Source organism: Coregonus clupeaformis, unplaced genomic scaffold, assembly GCF_020615455.1.
Source record: "Coregonus clupeaformis isolate EN_2021a unplaced genomic scaffold, ASM2061545v1 scaf0799, whole genome shotgun sequence".
NCBI classification, from domain to species: Eukaryota; Metazoa; Chordata; class Actinopteri; order Salmoniformes; family Salmonidae; genus Coregonus; species Coregonus clupeaformis.
In genome coordinates, this window is record NW_025534254.1 from 1 (window position 1) to 17323 (window position 17323).

General features: G+C 42.1%; 1 protein-coding gene across 1 annotated transcript; it reads right to left on the minus strand.

Annotated features, from left to right (window-relative positions):
- Positions 1 to 15730: 15730 nt before the first annotated feature.
- On the minus strand, positions 15731 to 17036 carry LOC123485683 (trypsin inhibitor ClTI-1-like). The gene is made up of 4 exons (XM_045216785.1): positions 16929 to 17036; positions 16639 to 16679; positions 16048 to 16157; positions 15731 to 15931 (listed from the first exon to the last, which is right to left on the minus strand). The coding sequence occupies exons 1-4, from the start codon at positions 16972 to 16974 to the stop codon at positions 15886 to 15888; spliced, it is 243 nt and encodes an 80-aa protein (XP_045072720.1). The 5' UTR covers positions 16975 to 17036; the 3' UTR covers positions 15731 to 15885.
- Between the last annotated feature and the right edge of the window lie 287 nt (positions 17037 to 17323).

The window sequence follows — 17323 nt, forward strand, 5'->3', positions numbered from 1 at the left end:
GACACAAAAACACATACACACACTGGACGCACACACTGGACACACACACATACGCTGGACACACACACACTGGACACACACACACACTCACACTGGACCCACACACATACACACTGGACACACACACACACGACACACACACATACACACTGGACACACACACCTGACACACACACACACAGGACACACACACTGGACACACACACACACACACACACACACTGGACACAAACACACACACTGGACACACACACTCACACACACTGGACACACACTGGACACACACACACACACACACACACTGGACACATTTCCATGTGTTGGATTTTGATGAAAGGAAATCCCATATAGCCTACTGGACAGGACTTTGCTATGGCATCTTCTGTTTGGGTGTCTCAGGTCAGGTCTGAGCCATGATCAGAATGTGTCTCTGTGTCTATTTCCAGCCCTGCCATTTCTACCTGTCCTGATCTAGTGTTTCACCCCTGACCTCCTCACACCGTCTCACTGTCCATGTCTGCTTTTAGCTCCCACCTCTACTTCACTGTGTTATAATGGACCTTATGCTTGTTATGTCACCTCTGTAACCAGTTATCAAACATACTGACCTTTCTGACCCTATCCCATGGCCCTACTTTCTACAACTGAACATTTCAATTCCTCTATGTGTTTTGTTTAGTGTCCATTTACTTATGTATGTATTTGTTGTATATTGGGGTTGTGCTGCAGAGCATCATGGGGGTTTGTATGTGTTGAGATGATCACGTTCCAGATAAATGGTTGAACTGATTCCTGTCTCCTGTCTCATCATTATTGAATTGTTATACAGACGTGGTTATAAAACCCACCAGACATAACAAAAGATTGGTGATGAGTAAGTCTGAATCTACAGGAACTATTCTGTCTGGAAGGAGTGGGTTTTTACAACTGTTTAAAACTGTTATTTTCTGTGGTACAGAATAGGCTAATGTTAGCACAGTGTATTGATAGCAGAGGCACGTGCATAGTCTAGCTAGCTAAGAAAGAGAGTTAACCAGTGGTGTAAAGTACTTAAGTAAAAATACTTTAAAGTACTACTTAAGTAGTTTTTTGGGGGTATCTGTACTTGACTTTACTATTTATATTTTTGACTACTTTTACTTTCACTTCACTACATTCCTAAAGAAAATAATGTACTTTTTACTCCATGCATTTTCCCTGACACCCAAAAGTATTTGTTACATTTTGAATGCTTAGCAGGATCAGAAAATGTTCCAATTCACACCCTTATCAAGAGAACATCCCTACTGCCTCTGATCTGGCAGACTCACTAAACACAAACGCTTTGTTTGTAAATTGTCTGAGTGTTGGAGTGTGCCTCTGGCTGAACGTACATTTTAAAAACAAGAAAATTGTCTGGTTTGCTTTATGTAAGGAATTTGAAATGATTTATACTTGTACTTTTACTTTTGATACTTTAGTATATTTTAGCAATTCCATTTACTTTTGATACTTAAGTATATTTAACACCAAATACTTTTAGACTTTTACTCAAGTAGTATTTTACTGGGTGACTTTCACTTTTAGTTGAGTCATTTTCTATTAAGGTATCTTCACTTTTACTCAAGTATGACAATTGGGTACTTTTTCCACCACTGGAGTTAACATCGTCATGGACGGCAGAAAAGGACTGGAGACGGACATCGGAGCGGGAAAACAACGTGATTAAAAAGGAGGAATATACAGTGATTAAAGGATAGGAAAATTATTCAACTGTGAAGACGAACGTTGGAATTAAATCTGCTAAATGAGCGAATTTAGGAGGAAACGTCAGTGAGTGAAGTGAATGAAGATCACGTGACTGAGGAAAATATTGCTGTGGTTGAGGACAATATTGAAGTGAGTGACAATCAGGAGCCTATTTAGAAATGAAAAAAGGCTGGAATTGTTGGAAACATTGGACAATTTGATGAAAGTATTGAGCAGTGGAGCTCATATACAGACCGGTTTGAATATTTTGTTCTTGTAAATGACATTGATGAGGACAACATTGTGCTTACATGTATTATTGGAATGGGGCCAAAGACATTTAATTTACTAGGCAGCCTGCTACAGCCAGACTGTAATGTGAATGCTGGGAGTCAGGAAGCAAGTACAGGAAGTGAATTTAATAATAGATAGAACAAAACAAGAAACACGAGTAGCGTACAGACATGAAACACCGAAACAGAATCAATAACGCCTGGGGAAGGAACCAAAGGGAGTGACTGATATAGGGGAGGTAATCAGGAAGGTGATGGAGTCCAGGTGAGTCTGATTGGTCGCAGGTGGTGTAACGATGGTGACAGGTGTGCGTAATAATGAGCAGACTGGTGACCTGGAACGCCGGAGAGGGAGTATACGGGACACAGACAGAACAGGTAATAAGACGTGTGGGGATATTGTGGAGATACTTCAGTATAATTTACCTGGTCCTGACTTCAATTAAACTCTGTCTGGGAAAACGCCCCTCAGTCTCTCATCTACTCTGAGCTCAGATGGGGAAACATGAGAAGAGTTTCATTCCAAAACGCTATATATCACTTTTCAGAAATGTTGGTTTATTAGCCTTTATTGTTTAAAGAAATTATGAAAGAGATTGGTGTGTTTTTTCACTATCTAATAATCATTATAAAATAATAATTAGTCATTTAGCAGACGCTCTTATCCAGAGCGACTTACAAGAGCAATTAGGGTTAAATCAAATCAAATCAAATCAAATTTTATTGGTCACATGCGCCGAATACAACAGGTGCAGACATTGCAGTGAAATGCTTACTTACAGCCCTTAACCAACAGTGCATTTATTTTAAACAAAAAAAGTAAGAATAAAACAACAACAACAAAAAAGTGTTGAGAAAAAAGAGCAGAAGTAAAATAAAGTGACAGTAGGGAGGCTATATATACAGTAAAATAAAGTGACAGTAGGGAGGCTATATATACAGGGGGGCACCCGTTGCATAGTCAATGTGCGGGGGCACCGGCTAGTTGAGGTAGTTGAGGTAATATGTACATGTGGGTAGAGTTAAAGTGACTATGCATAAATACTTAACAGAGTAGCAGCAGCGTAAAAAGGATGGGGTGGGGGGAGCAGTGCAAATAGTCCGGGTAGCCATGATTAGCTGTTCAGGAGTTATATGGCTTGGGGGTAGAAGCTGTTGAGAAGTCTTTTGGACCTAGACTTGGCACTCCGTACGCTTGCCGTGCGGTAGCAGAGAGAACAGTCTATGACTAGGGTGGCTGGAGTCTTTGACAATTTTGAGGGCCTTCCTCTGACACCGCCTGGTATAGAGGTCCTGGATGGCAGGGAGCTTTGCCCCAGTGATGTACTGGGCCGTACGCACTACCCTCTGTAGTGCCTTGCGGTCAGAGGCCAAGCAGTTGCCATACCAGGCGGTGATGCAACCAGTCAGGATGCTCTCGATAGTGCAGCTGTAGAATTTTTGAGGATCTGAGGACCCATGCCAAATCTTTTTAGTCTCCTGAGGGGGAATAGGCTTTGTCGTGCCCTCTTCACGACTGTCTTGGTGTGTTTGGACCATGATAGTTCGTTGGTGATGTGGACACCAAGGAACTTGAAGCTCTCAACCTGTTCCACTACAGCCCCGTCGATGAGAATGGGGGCGTGCTCAGTCCTCTTTTTTTTCCTGTAGTCCACAATCATCTCCTTTGTCTTGGTCACGTTGAGGGAGAGGTTGTTGTCCTGGCACCACACGGCCAGATCTCTGACCTCCTCCCTATAGGCTGTCTCATCGTTGTCGGTGATCAGGCCTGCCACTGTTGTGTCGTCGGCAAACTTAATGATGGTGTTGGAGTCGTGCCTGGCCATGCAGTCATGGGTGAACAGAGAGTACAGGAGGGGGACTGAGCACGCACCCCTGAGGGGCCCCCGTGTTGAGGATCAGTGTGGCAGATGTGTTGTTGCCTACCCTTACCACCGGGGCGGCCCGTCAGGAAGTCCAGGATCCAGTTGCAGAGGGAGGTGTTTAGTCCCAGGATCCTTAGCTTAGTGATGAGCTTAGAGGGCACTATGGTGTTGAATGCTGAGCTGTAGTCAATGAATAGCATTCTCACGTAGGTGTTCCTCTTGTCCAGGTGGGAAAGGGCAGTGTGGAGTGCGATAGAGATTGCATCATCTGTGGATCTGTTGGGGCGGTATGCAAATTGGAGTGGGTCTAGGGTTTCTGGGATTATGCTGTTGATGTGAGCCATGACCAGTCTTTCAAAGCACTTCATGACTACAGACGTCAGTGCTACGGGTCGGTAGTCATTTAGGCAGGTTATCTTAGAGTTCTTGGGCACGGGGACTATGGTGGTCTGCTTGAAACATGTTGGTATTACAGACTCAGTCAGGGACATGTTGAAAATATCAGTGAAGACACTTGCCAGTTGGTCAGCACATGCTCAAGGGCACATCGACAGATTTTTCACCTAGTCGGCTCGGGGATTAGAACCAGCGACCTTTCGGTTACTGGCCCAACGCTCTTACCCACTAAGCTACCTGCCTAATCATGGTATTGTTTAATATCTATCACTTGATGGTTTCATTTCAGATAGACAAATAATCAAATATATGTCTGCCTCACTCTCAGAGAAATAAGTAGTACTACTAGGTTTTACAAAGTCAAATGTAAAAAATAACTACATTTTTAATAAATATGAAATGTGTAAAATCAATACTTAAAAAATGTTTTTAAAAAATACAGTAATATGTATAACAGTTTTTAAGACCTTACATTTGACATTTTAGTCATTTAGCAGATGGTCTCATCCAGGATCCGGTTTCCCAAAGCATCTTAAGGCTAAGTTCATCGTTAGGAGCATCATTAAATCTCTGAGCAGTTCCCCAAAACCATCGTTATTAACATTGCACTTGAAAACGCTTGTAATCTAACGCCTGCCTCAGACCATTCATACTCGTAGAACAGCCAAATCTCAGGCGTTAAAGAAAAAAATATATCCTTACGTCGACCTCAGATTGATTGTCTTGTGCTAAATTAATCTCCCCTTTCACGTAAACAAGTCATGACCGTCGTGCTTTTAGGAAAAGAGGATCATTTCTGTAAATGTATTAAAACTGCAAATTGTACCAATTCCAGTCCCCTTGCTCAGGGTTCCCAGGGTCCTCCTGGGGAAACTTCTTGAGAAGCTCAGTTCTAAGAAGCTCAGTTCTGGTGACAAGAAAAAGGCCTTTCTACTCCAGAATGAATGAAAATACAATGATGCTGACACCATCTAAAATATCATTTCCACCTCCATGAATGAGCCCAATAAGATATTGGTCAAGATGATGGTAAATGATTTTAACATATTGAACCATATATCCTGTATTCATGGTCTATTATCAGATGTTAAATGATTTTAACATATTGAACCATATATCCTATATGCATGGTCTATTATCAGATGGTAAATGATTTTAACATATTGAACCATATATCCTGTATTCATGGTCTGTTATCAGATGTGCTATTAGCAATAAGCATGATCACCTGTAGCCCAACGGATGCAGCATAGTGGATGCAGCATATTATTATTCACTCAGAATTGTTGTTGGGGGGGTTTCTATTACAAAGTGTGTAATTGCCCTTTTAAGATGCTGTTGCCCCTTTAAGAGCTCTGTTGTGAATGTTCCTAAACCATGCTTGATACTCCGGTTTTAAGATGCCGTTGCCCCTTTAAGAGCTCTGTTGTGAATGTTCCTAAACCATGCTTGATACTCCGGTTTTAAGATGCCGTTGCCCCTTTAAGAGCTCTGTTGTGAATGTTCCTAAACCATGCTTGATACTCCGGTTGTAACTGCATTTTTAAAACAATGCATTAGCGCGATTGTAGGAGTATAGAAATAAACGTGTTATCAATGGAAAGCTTGGATGCCCCTCTTTTTTTAACAAAGGTCAAAACTGCTTTCAAAAGTGTTTTCCCCGTGATTGCATTAAGAGTTGTTGTCCGTTGACCGCTTGAATAAACGGCCCTACAAAGGCAAAGAGCATCAACTAGAAAACAGTACAACTGAAGACAAAAAGGCTTTAAAGTTGTTTTTGCTGTCCAGCCGAATATGTCGTAGGTAGATAAGTGTAAATGCACTGATGTATTATCTTATTATGACCACTGATCTGACCTATGACCCTAAAATCGCTGATACTGCACTCTGCCTTTGTATGACCTTAAACAGCTGTATGGGTCATGCAGAAGCAAAGTGCAGTATCTAAAAAAATCTAAATGTGTTTATCCAGCTTTCTTGTGGTTTTTAATGGTGTTGTGTAGTTGTGTTTTCATGTTTTGAATGTTGTATTGTAGCAACCCTCAAGCTTTTTTTATCCATAAGGTAAGAACTATTTCATCACGGAGAATGTTTATACTTATGTGACTTTGTATTACTATCAATGCTGTCCTTTTCTTTATGTTAGCCAGCGTTTCAATATTTTGTTTGCTATCTTTCTTACCATTATCGGGGTATTTGCATTTCAATGCGATTTAAACCATATTGTTTCCGCGTGATTGTGCCGTGTTTATTCTGGTGATAACTGGATCACTGGCTGTCTCATGGAGTGTGTGAGGGTGAGTGTCATGGTCGGGATGGCCTGAACTCAGAGCCTGATAGAATACCAAGGAAAACCGTAGTAACTGCAGTAGAACATGGTGGAACAAAGCCAGATGGCAGTAACCTCACTCACTGCTGTTTCCTTGGTTTTTACTGGGATTTTGTAGTTACATCAAATTTGACCCTCCATTTTCTCTGAAACTGAAGATAATTGAACCAGGACACTTTGTCACAAGATATAACAGAAAATACAAAGGTCTGAACTCAACTTTGACCAAAGTGTGTAGCAGCAGTTCGCAATTGTACGGCAGAATAGCTGTCCACATAATCCTAATACCTCTTCATGGACTACATTTGAACACTTGAACAGTGTCTTCTGTTAGGGTGTGAACTGGTATGGTAAGATTACCTAGTGGGGCCAGTAACTGAAAGGTTACTGGTTCGAATTCCTGAGCCGTCAAGGTAAAAATCTGTCTGTGCCCTTAAGCAAGGCACTTACACCTGATTTGCTCCAGGGGGCGCCGTACTACTATGACCCTGTAAAACAACACATTTCACTGCATCTATCCGGTTTCTGTGACAATACATTTACAAATATTTTATTTATTTATTACAACATTTAATTTAACAATGCTGGTTATAAATAATGTTGACATTCATCCAAGGACACCTTGACTTGCATTACACTCTCACTCCAGAAAAATATTCTCATGAAATCATGTGACCTATAATTAGAGAAAAGGATTCCTGTGAACGCGGCAGGAAGCAGGGAAACAAGCTATGGATGTGTGATCTATCTTGGCATCTTTTTGGGTAACCACATTGGAACATTCCAACATTCATCTTAAAGGACATGAACTGGCAGAACAGGTTTCAGCAAAGTATGGAGTCATTGTTTTCAGGAAGGTGTCTCCATGGCGATAGGAGGGGCAGGAGGCAGACTAAGGGCAAGGGAAGCCACCTCAACTACTGCCCTACAAAGGCAAAGAGCAGTCTACGCAAACAGTGAATCTGAGAAAAATGGCTTTAAAGTTGTTGTTTTTGGTCCATGCATATCAACCATGACCACTGATCTGACCTATGACCCCTTAAATGCTGATACTGCACTCTGCCTTTGTATGACCTTAAACAGCTGTATGGGTAATGCAGAAGCAAAGTGCAGTATCTAAAAAATCTAAATGTGTTTATCCAGCTTTCTTGTGGTTTTTAATGGTGTTGTGTAGTTGTGTTTTCATGTTTTGAATGTTGTATTGTAGCAACCCTCAAGCTTTTTTTATCCATAAGGTAAGAACTATTTCATCACGGAGAATGTTTATACTTATGTGACTTTGTATTACTATCAATGCTGTCCTTTTCTTTATGTTAGCCAGCGTTTCAATATTTTGTTTGCTATCTTTCTTACCATTATCGGGGTATTTGCATTTCAATGCGATTTAAACCATATTGTTTCCGCGTGATTGTGCCGTGTTTATTCTGGTGATAACTGGATCACTGGCTGTCTCATGGAGTGTGTGAGGGTGAGTGTCATGGTCGGGATGGCCTGAACTCAGAGCCTGATAGAATACCAAGGAAAACCGTAGTAACTGCAGTAGAACATGGTGGAACAAAGCCAGATGGCAGTAACCTCACTCACTGCTGTTTCCTTGGTTTTTACTGGGATTTTGTAGTTGCATCAAATTTGACCCTCCATTTTCTCTGAAACTGAAGATAATTGAACCAGGACACTTTGTCACAAGATATAACAGAAAATACAAAGGTCTGAACTCAACTTTGACCAAATGTGTAGCAGCAGTTCGCAATTGTACGGCAGAATAGCTGTCCACATAATCCTAATACCTCTTCATGGACTACATTTGAACACTTGAACAGTGTCTTCTGTTAGGGTGTGAACTGGTATGGTAAGATTACCTAGTGGGGCCAGTAACTGAAAGGTTACTGGTTCGAATTCCTGAGCCGTCAAGGTAAAAATCTGTCTGTGCCCCTTAAGCAAGGCACTTACACCTGATTTGCTCCAGGGGGCGCCGACTACTATGACCCTGTAAAACAACACATTTCACTGCATCTATCCGGTTTCTGTGACAATACATTTACAAATATTTTATTTATTTATTACAACATTTAATTTAACAATGCTGGTTATAAATAATGTTGACATTCATCCAAGGACACCTTGACTTGCATTACACTCTCACTCCAGAAAAATATTCTCATGAAATCATGTGACCTATAATTAGAGAAAAGGATTCCTGTGAACGCGGCAGGAAGCAGGAAACAAGCTATGGATGTGTGATCTATCTTGGCATCTTTTTGGGTAACCACATTGGAACATTCCAACATTCATCTTAAAGGACATGAACTGGCAGAACAGGTTTCAGCAAAGTATGGAGTCATTGTTTTCAGGAAGGTGTCTCCATGGCGATAGGAGGGGCAGGAGGCAGACTAAGGGCAAGGGAAGCCACCTCAACTACTGCCCTACAAAGGCAAAGAGCAGTCTACGCAAACAGTGAATCTGAGAAAAATGGCTTTAAAGTTGTTGTTTTTGGTCCATGCATATCAACCATGACCACTGATCTGACCTATGACCCTTAAATGCTGATACTGCACTCTGCCTTTGTATGACCTTAAACAGCTGTATGGGTAATGCAGAAGCAAAGTGCAGTATCTAAAAATCTAAATGAGTTTATCCAGCTTTCTTGTTGTTTTTCTGTTTGATGGAAACAGTTGGAGTGTTGTAACTATATTCCAACTGTATTTAATGGTAATGTTTTCATGTTTCCTGAGTGGCGCAGTGGTCTAAGGCGCTGCATCGCAGTGCTAACTGTGCCACTAGAGATCCTGGTTCGAATCCAGGCTCTGTCGCAGCCGGCCGCGACCGGGAGACTCATGGGCGGCGCACAATTGGTCCAGGGTAGGGGAGGGAATGGCCGGCAGGGATGTAGCTCAGTTGATAGAACATGGCGTTTGCAACGCCAGGGTTGTGGGTTCAATTCCCACGGGGGGCCAGTATAAAGAAAATATGTATTCACTAACTGTAAGTCGCTCTGGATAAGAGCGTCTGCTAAATGACTAAAAATGTAAATGTAAATATTGTATTGGAGTAGTCCTAACCCTCGACAAAATTTCTGTTGATGGAGAGAGAAACCAGACAAGATGAGAGACATCAATAGACGACACAGAGAAAGTGATGGAGAGAGAGAGAGAAAGTGATGGAGAGAGAGAGAGAGACCAACAGAAGAATATGATATGATGGAGAGAGACACCAGACAAGACACAGAGACAGCAACAGAAGAATATGATATGATTGAGAGAGAGAGAGAGTGTTTAGGTACTGTGGGATTCTTTAATCAGTTTGGCTCATTGGACAGGTCAGAGTCTATGTTTGAAGATCTTGAGTGGTTTTTGGCAATACACTGGTGATGTATTCCTGGATTTAGCTGTTGAAATTCCTTCCCGGACCCTCCTACTGGCTGTGGGCTAAGCCACCGATGTCTTCACATCCTAGGGTAGAGAGGAGCTGCTATCCCTGGGGAGAGAGGAGCTGCTACCACTGGGGAGAGAGGAGCTGTTACCCCTGGGGAGAGAGGAGCTGCTACCCCTGGGGAGAGAGGAGCTGTTACCCCTGGGGGAGAGAGGAGCTGTTACCCCTGGGGAGAGAGGAGCTGTTACCCCTGAGGAGAGAGGGAGCTGCTACCCTGGGGGAGAGAGGGAGCTGCTACCCCTGGGGAGAGAGGAGCTGCTACCCCTGGGGAGAGAGGAGCTGTTACCCCTGGGGAGAGAGGAGCTGTTACCCTGGGGAGAGAGGAGCTGTTACCCCTGGGGAGAGAGGAGCTGCTACCCCTGGGGAGAAAGGAGCTGTTACCCCTGGGGAGAGAGGAGTTGCTACCCCTGGGGGAGAGAGGAGCTGATACCCCTGGGGAGAGAGGAGCTGTTACCCTGGGGAGAGAGGAGCTGCTACCCTGGGGAGAGAGGAGCTGCTACCCCTGGGGGAGAGAGGAGCTGCTACCCCTGGGGAGAGAGGAGCTGTTACCCCTGGGGAGAGAGGAGCTGCAACGAAGAGAGACTGCGACCCTGCTCGTGAAGAGCTTAACGACTGGTGATGGTTGGGGCACGTTTGGCAGGAGCTTCAGTGATGAAGACTGCTGAACTTGCTGATGTTTCACAATATGCCATGGCCGTCTCAGTCACCAGGTCTCAACCCAATTGAAGACAACCATCAACAAAACACTAAATTATGGAATTTATTGTGGAAGAATGATGTCACATCTCCAATAGAGTTCAAGACACTTTTCTTTTTTTTTTCTTACCTTGACAATAAACATTTTAATGAACCACAAACACTTGATGTTTAGGGATGGCACACACATATGGAGACAGTTTGCGTTCCTTCTCACATATGCACCTAGGAAGATGCAGTGTTTCTCAACCTGTCATTTTACATAATGTTGCAAGACACATTCCATCAAATTAATCCATAGACTTTTGTCCATATTTACAGAAGGCTGTCATTTCACAAATTGTTCCTATATTGAAAGGACATAGGGAAAATAAAGTCAAACATTTCAATACAAAATAATAAAAACAATCACAGCATTACTCAGTCTTAATGTATTTTAACCATATTAACCAGTTTAATCAAATTGTTTTCATTTGGAACACTAAATCAGAACTACATTTGGAGTTCCAGACACTTGTAGAATGTCTGCCAAGGCACATTGTAAGAGCTATAAAGAGACAGGGAGTGGGAGAGAGAACAGGTAGAACCTGATATGGAAATGAGCAGAACAAACTAAAGGAACTTCCCACCACCGAATGATCATTCCAGACTCTACTTCTATTGAGAGACATATAAAAGGTAAGACGACGATTGTTATGTGTATTAATATAGTTGATGATATTGTTATGTGTATTCATTTAGTTGATGATATGTTTTGTGGACAGTGTTATAATAGGCCTACTCTCCTTAAAATGTTTTGGATATAAATTAGATGCGTGGGGTGAATTCGTTCTGTTTCCATCTGTGTGCCCCAGGGTGATCGCTCATACACTATCTAGAATCTAAAAGGGTTCTTTGGCTGTCCCCATAGGAGAACCCTTTGTAGAACCCTTTTTGGTCCTAGGTAGAACCCTTTTGGGTTCCATTAAGAATCCTTTCCACAGAGGGTTCTACATGGAAGCCAGATGGGTTTTACCTGGAACCCAAAAGCGTTCTCCTGTGGGGACAGCCAGAGGACCCTTTTGGAACTCTTTTTTCTAAGAGTGTACTGTATCAAAGGTCTATAGACTTGTCTTCTCAAAACAGGCTTAAAACACAACAAGCAACAACATTTTCTCTTTCTAATCTACTGTTAACTCTTTTCACTCAGGAAGGTATGTTGTGTGAAAGAGAGACAAATAAATACTTTGGAAAGACTAACAACAACTTACACTTCCTCAAAACAGGTTGTGTGTGTTCATTAGTGCCCACCGTAGCAAAACGTTTGGCAACAGAAACCGTTTAGGTCACGTTGTACAGCGTTTGGAGTAAACTGTTTATGCAACATTTTAAAACTGTTGGCTGCGGAGTAAACTAATGAATACGACCCAGGTAGTAGCCTATAACTCGGCTGTTGATGCCTGCCTCATGCTGTAACCTGAACTTAGCCTGAGGGGTGGACTATGATGCTAGCTAGATATACTGTTTTTTCAAAGCTTATCTAGATTTCAGTTAGCTTCACATTCCAGATCAGACTTCACCCATAAGGATACACAGAGTGCTAGTCATCAGGAAGGTGCTCTTTCAGCAGAACTGAAAATATCTCAATGACTTGACATGTTCTGGTTGTGAATTCAGGCTACAAGGTGAGAATCTTTCCAGGGATTATTATAAAGTGGTAGAGAAATGTAATGTCTGGTGTAATTTTAGTACAGTGAATGGAAGTAAAACACTCAGACCTAACAGTCGACTTCTACTGAGACAGGTACGTGTCAGTTTAATCATACAAAATGGCGCTAACTGAATGTGGGCAAGTCAAATTCAATATATTCATATATTATAGTTCTACATTTAACATTTCATATGATAACTGTAATTTTTATCATAGTTCTACTATATTGTAGTGATCCTCGCTAAATGAGCCACGTCACAATTCCAACCAAGTAACCCAATTGGCGCCAACGGCGTGATGCGTAGGATGTTTGCCTTTTACAATGCAACCTGGGTTCGCTTCCCTGCCCCGCTGTTCGCTACATTGGTGTCAGAAGTGTGGTATGGTGTCTGTGAAGCCATCAGAATTTATGGCCCGGACATGTGAGGGGTCTGAGTAGTCAAAGCACGGGACTTTTGTAGGGGACAGTGTGAGTCAGGTTACAATTCCCATTTCTGCGATGCGTAGGGTGTTTGCCTTTTTTCGCCAGCGACCTGGGTTTACCGCCCTGCCCGCTGTTTTCTACACTATTGATATCATAATCTTCCCGACATCGTTTGGACACACCTACTCATTCAAGGGTTTTTCTTTATTTTACAAATTTTTACATTGTAGAATAATAGTGAAGACATTAAAACTATAAAATAACACATATGGAATCATGTAGTAACCAAAAAAGTGTTAAACAAATCAAAATATATTTTATATTTGAGATTCTTCAAATAGCCACCCTTTGCCTTGATGACAGCTTTGCACACTCTTGGCATTCTCTCAACCAGCTTCATGAGGTAGTCACCTGGAATGCATTTCAATTAACAGGTGTGCCTTCTTAAAAGTTAATTTGTGGAATGTATTTCCTTCTTAATGCGTTTGAGCCAATCAGTTGTGTTGTGACAAGGTAGGGGTGTATACAGAAGATAACCGTATTTGGTAAAAGACCAAGTCCATATTATAGCAAGAACAGCTCAAAAAAGCAAAAAGAAATGACAGTTCATCATTATTTTAAGTCATGAAGGTCAGTCAATACGGAACATTTCAAGAACTTAGAGAGTTTCTTCAAGTGCAGTCGCAAAAACCATCAAGCGCTATGATGAAACTGGCTCTCATGAGGACCGCCCCAGGAATGGAAGACCCAGAGTTACCTCTGCTGCAGAGGATACGTTCATTAGAGTTACCAGCCTCAGAAATTGCAGCCCAAATAAATGCTTCACAGAGTTCAAGTAACAGACACAACTCAACATCAACTGTTCAGAGGGGACTGTGTGAATCAGGCCTTCATGGTCGAATTGCTGCAAAGAAACCACTGCTAAAGAACACCAATAATAAGAAGAGACTTGCTTAGGCCAAGAAACACGAGCAATGGACATTACACTGGTCGAAATGTGTCCTTTGGTCTGGAGTCCAAATTTGAGATTTATGGTTCAAACCGCTGTGTCTTTGTGAGACGCAGTGTGGGTCTCCGCATGTGTATTTCCCACAGTAAAGCATGGAGGAGGAGGTGTGATGGTGTGGTGGTGCTTTGCTGGTGACACTGTCTGTGATTTATTTAGAATTCAAGGCACACTTAACCAGCATGGCTTCCACTGCATTCTGCAGCGATACGCCATCCCATCTGGTTTGGGCTTAGTGGGACTATCATTTGTTTTTCAACAGGACAATGACCCAACACACCTCCAGGCTATGTAAGGGCTATTTTACCAATAAGGAGAGTGATGGAGTGCTGCATCAGATGACCTGGCCTCCACAATCACCCAACCTCAACCCAATTGTGATGGTTTGGGATGAGTCGGACGGCAGAGTGAAGGAAAAGCAGCCAACAAGTGCTCAGCATATGTGGGAACTCCTTCAAGACTGTTGGAAAAGCATTCCAGGTGAAGCTGGTTGAGAGAATGCCAAGTGTGCAAAAGCTGTCATCAAGGCAAATGGTGGCTACTTTGAAGAATCTCATATCTCGATTTGTTTAACACTTTTTTTTGGTTACATGATTCCATATGTTACTTCAGTTTTGATGTCTTCACTGTTATTCTACAATGTAGAAAATTGTAAAAATAAAGGAACCCTTGAATGAGTAGGTGTCCAAACTTGACTGGTACTGTATATAAGTTAGATATTTCTGGATCTCATTTTCAATACAAACATTTGCCAAAATGTCTAAAAACATGATTTCACTTTGTCATTATGGGGTATTGTGTGTAGATGGGGGAGGATGAAAAATCTATTTACTCCATTTTGAATTCAGGCTGTACGACTAAATGTGGAGTAGGTCAAGGGGTATGAATACTTTCTGAAGGCGCTGTAAATATACATTGAAACATTAAGACTATCAGTGAGGAATGGTTAATATTGCACATTGAACTTGCTATTAAAGAGAGGTCTATGCAGAGACAGAGACGATGTCAACAGGCCTAAACAAAACAGACATTTCAGCCAAATTTCAACCAGGTCAAATCCTTGAGGTCATGAGGAGAGTTCAGAGTAATGCTAATGTGAAGACCGTATTTACTAAGGGCTCTATTCAATCCTTACCACAAAAGTTCAGCTTTACAGCGTGATTGACATTTAAAGGCAACGTCCCTGCTCTAGCAGAGACTAAACGCTGCATGTCGGCTCAATCGGAAATGACCTTTACGTTTCTAGCGTGGAATCTGTAGTACTTCTGCTTGAATAGAGCCCTTATTCTATGGTGCACAGGAATCAAGATGTGATTGAGGGTGTTTTCACTAACTAAGATAAACATCCCCTAACTTCATGCAGGTGTTGTGAGTATGGTGTATTTAGTTCATTCACGCCCAGGGGGGCAGCCTCGGCATTGAAAAGTGATAACCATTGTAACTCAGCCAGCCACTATGTAACCATCCCAATTCAACAGCCCGTACGGCTATCACAACATTTCACTTGACCTTTTCTTTTAAAAAGGACATCATTTTCCATTCCCACTGTACCTTTGTAGGAATCATAATGACTAAACAAACAAGTTGTCATGGGTACAGCAGAACCAGTTCCTCCACATTTCAACCATTCTTCCAGACTCTTCCGGTTGACAAGGAAACAATTTACTTTGCTAAAATAGTTTTAATTACAGATAAAAGGTGGAGAAATAAAGCACACACGATGAAGACTATTCCATTTAAAATACAATTTTACAAGTTGACCATTTTACCACCAAGAAGTACACTACACAAGTCTTAAAGACTAGGTAGTGAAGTGCTCTACAGAAGACTATGACAAACAGGGAGCCAATAAGGGTTGGAGAAGGAAACAGGCATTGAAGAAATTGTTCAAAGTTTATTGAGGCACTTGAGACCGGTTTTTAGAAGGCAGCAGAAAACATGTCAGTGTTTTGACAAGGCAACAGGAAATGGTTCAAAGTAATGTTGAGGGCCTGGTGTGTCGCTGAGACAATGGACGGTCACGTCTGGTTCAGCACTCTCCGTTACTCCTGATGTGAACGTGACGATTATGCACCCTGGGAACACACACGGAGCAGAATTAAAGACACGCACAAACACAGAACGAGACAGAGGCACAGACAGACAAGCACAGAACAAGAGAAGTTGTTGAAAGCTTTAGTTGGTTACTTACATGTTTTCATAGCACAGCTCGCATTCGTTACCGTAGGTGATGCCATCGGTTCCACACACTGGATCATATAGCTTGTTGCACATGGGCAGGTTGTACTTGGAACAGTTGGGCTGTTGGACAAAAACCAGGTTATGTAATAAATAAATAGGTGTTGGTAATATAGTGTACTAGTATGACACCATATGAAGAGAACATGGATAACAGGGAACAAGCCATACGTTTTCCACCCCTTCCACAGTGCACCTGGGGTGTATTCATTTCTCAGATTCTATTGCAAAACGTTTCACTCAAGCAAACAAATTGAAGCAAACGCAACACAAACAGGGAATTTGCCCAATAGAAATTCTCATTGGTTGAAAAACGTTTTGCAACAGAATCGGACTAATGAATACACCCCTGACTGTCATGTCAACTAGTTGTTGACCAGGAAGTGACTGTATACATACAGGTGTACTTGGTGAACAATTGAATCTTCTACAGAGTAAGACCCATACCAGTGTTCTACATTACTATCTACTGTTAATCCAGCACATAGGACAAAGGGTTTTATGAATGCGCATAGCAAAAAAAGAAACGGTTTAGCCTGCTTACCTCTATGCTGCCGTCAGGGAGACTCGCTCCTCGTGCCAAAACTAAAATGGAGAAAGATGTCAAGCCTTAGACTAATTATGATTTAACATCAGATTTGATTTCCAGCCGTTCTAATCTAAACGACAGATAGCGCATCTTTTCTCTAGTCGTAGATTTGCGCGGGCGCCAACAGAGGCAGTCCGGGGGTAGTATCGACTGTTTGTCTAAACTGCTCTTAGAAGTTAATGTTATTTAATAAAACTATTTGACTGCCACTTGAAACTAATTAAGTAAAATTGAACAACACTCACCGGCAACACAGAGGAGTGCGAGAGTCAGTCGTGTAAAGTTCCACATTCTCTCCGTAGTGAAGGGGTGTAGGCAGGTGACGTTGTGTGGCACCGGAGCCGTATTTATACCGTGTAGGTCTCCACCCCCTATTTATACCGTGTAGGTCTCCACCCCCTATTTATACCGTGTAGGTCTCCACCAAGCTTCTACCCCCAAGCCATAAGACTCCTGAATAGCTAATCATGGCTACCCAGACTATTTGCCCCCCCACCCCATCTTTTTACGCTGATGCTACTCTGTTAATTATTTATGCATAGTCACTTTACCTCTACTCACATGTACATATTACATCATTTACGTCGACAAACCTGCGCCCCGCACATTGACTCTGTACCGGTACCCCCTGTATATAGCC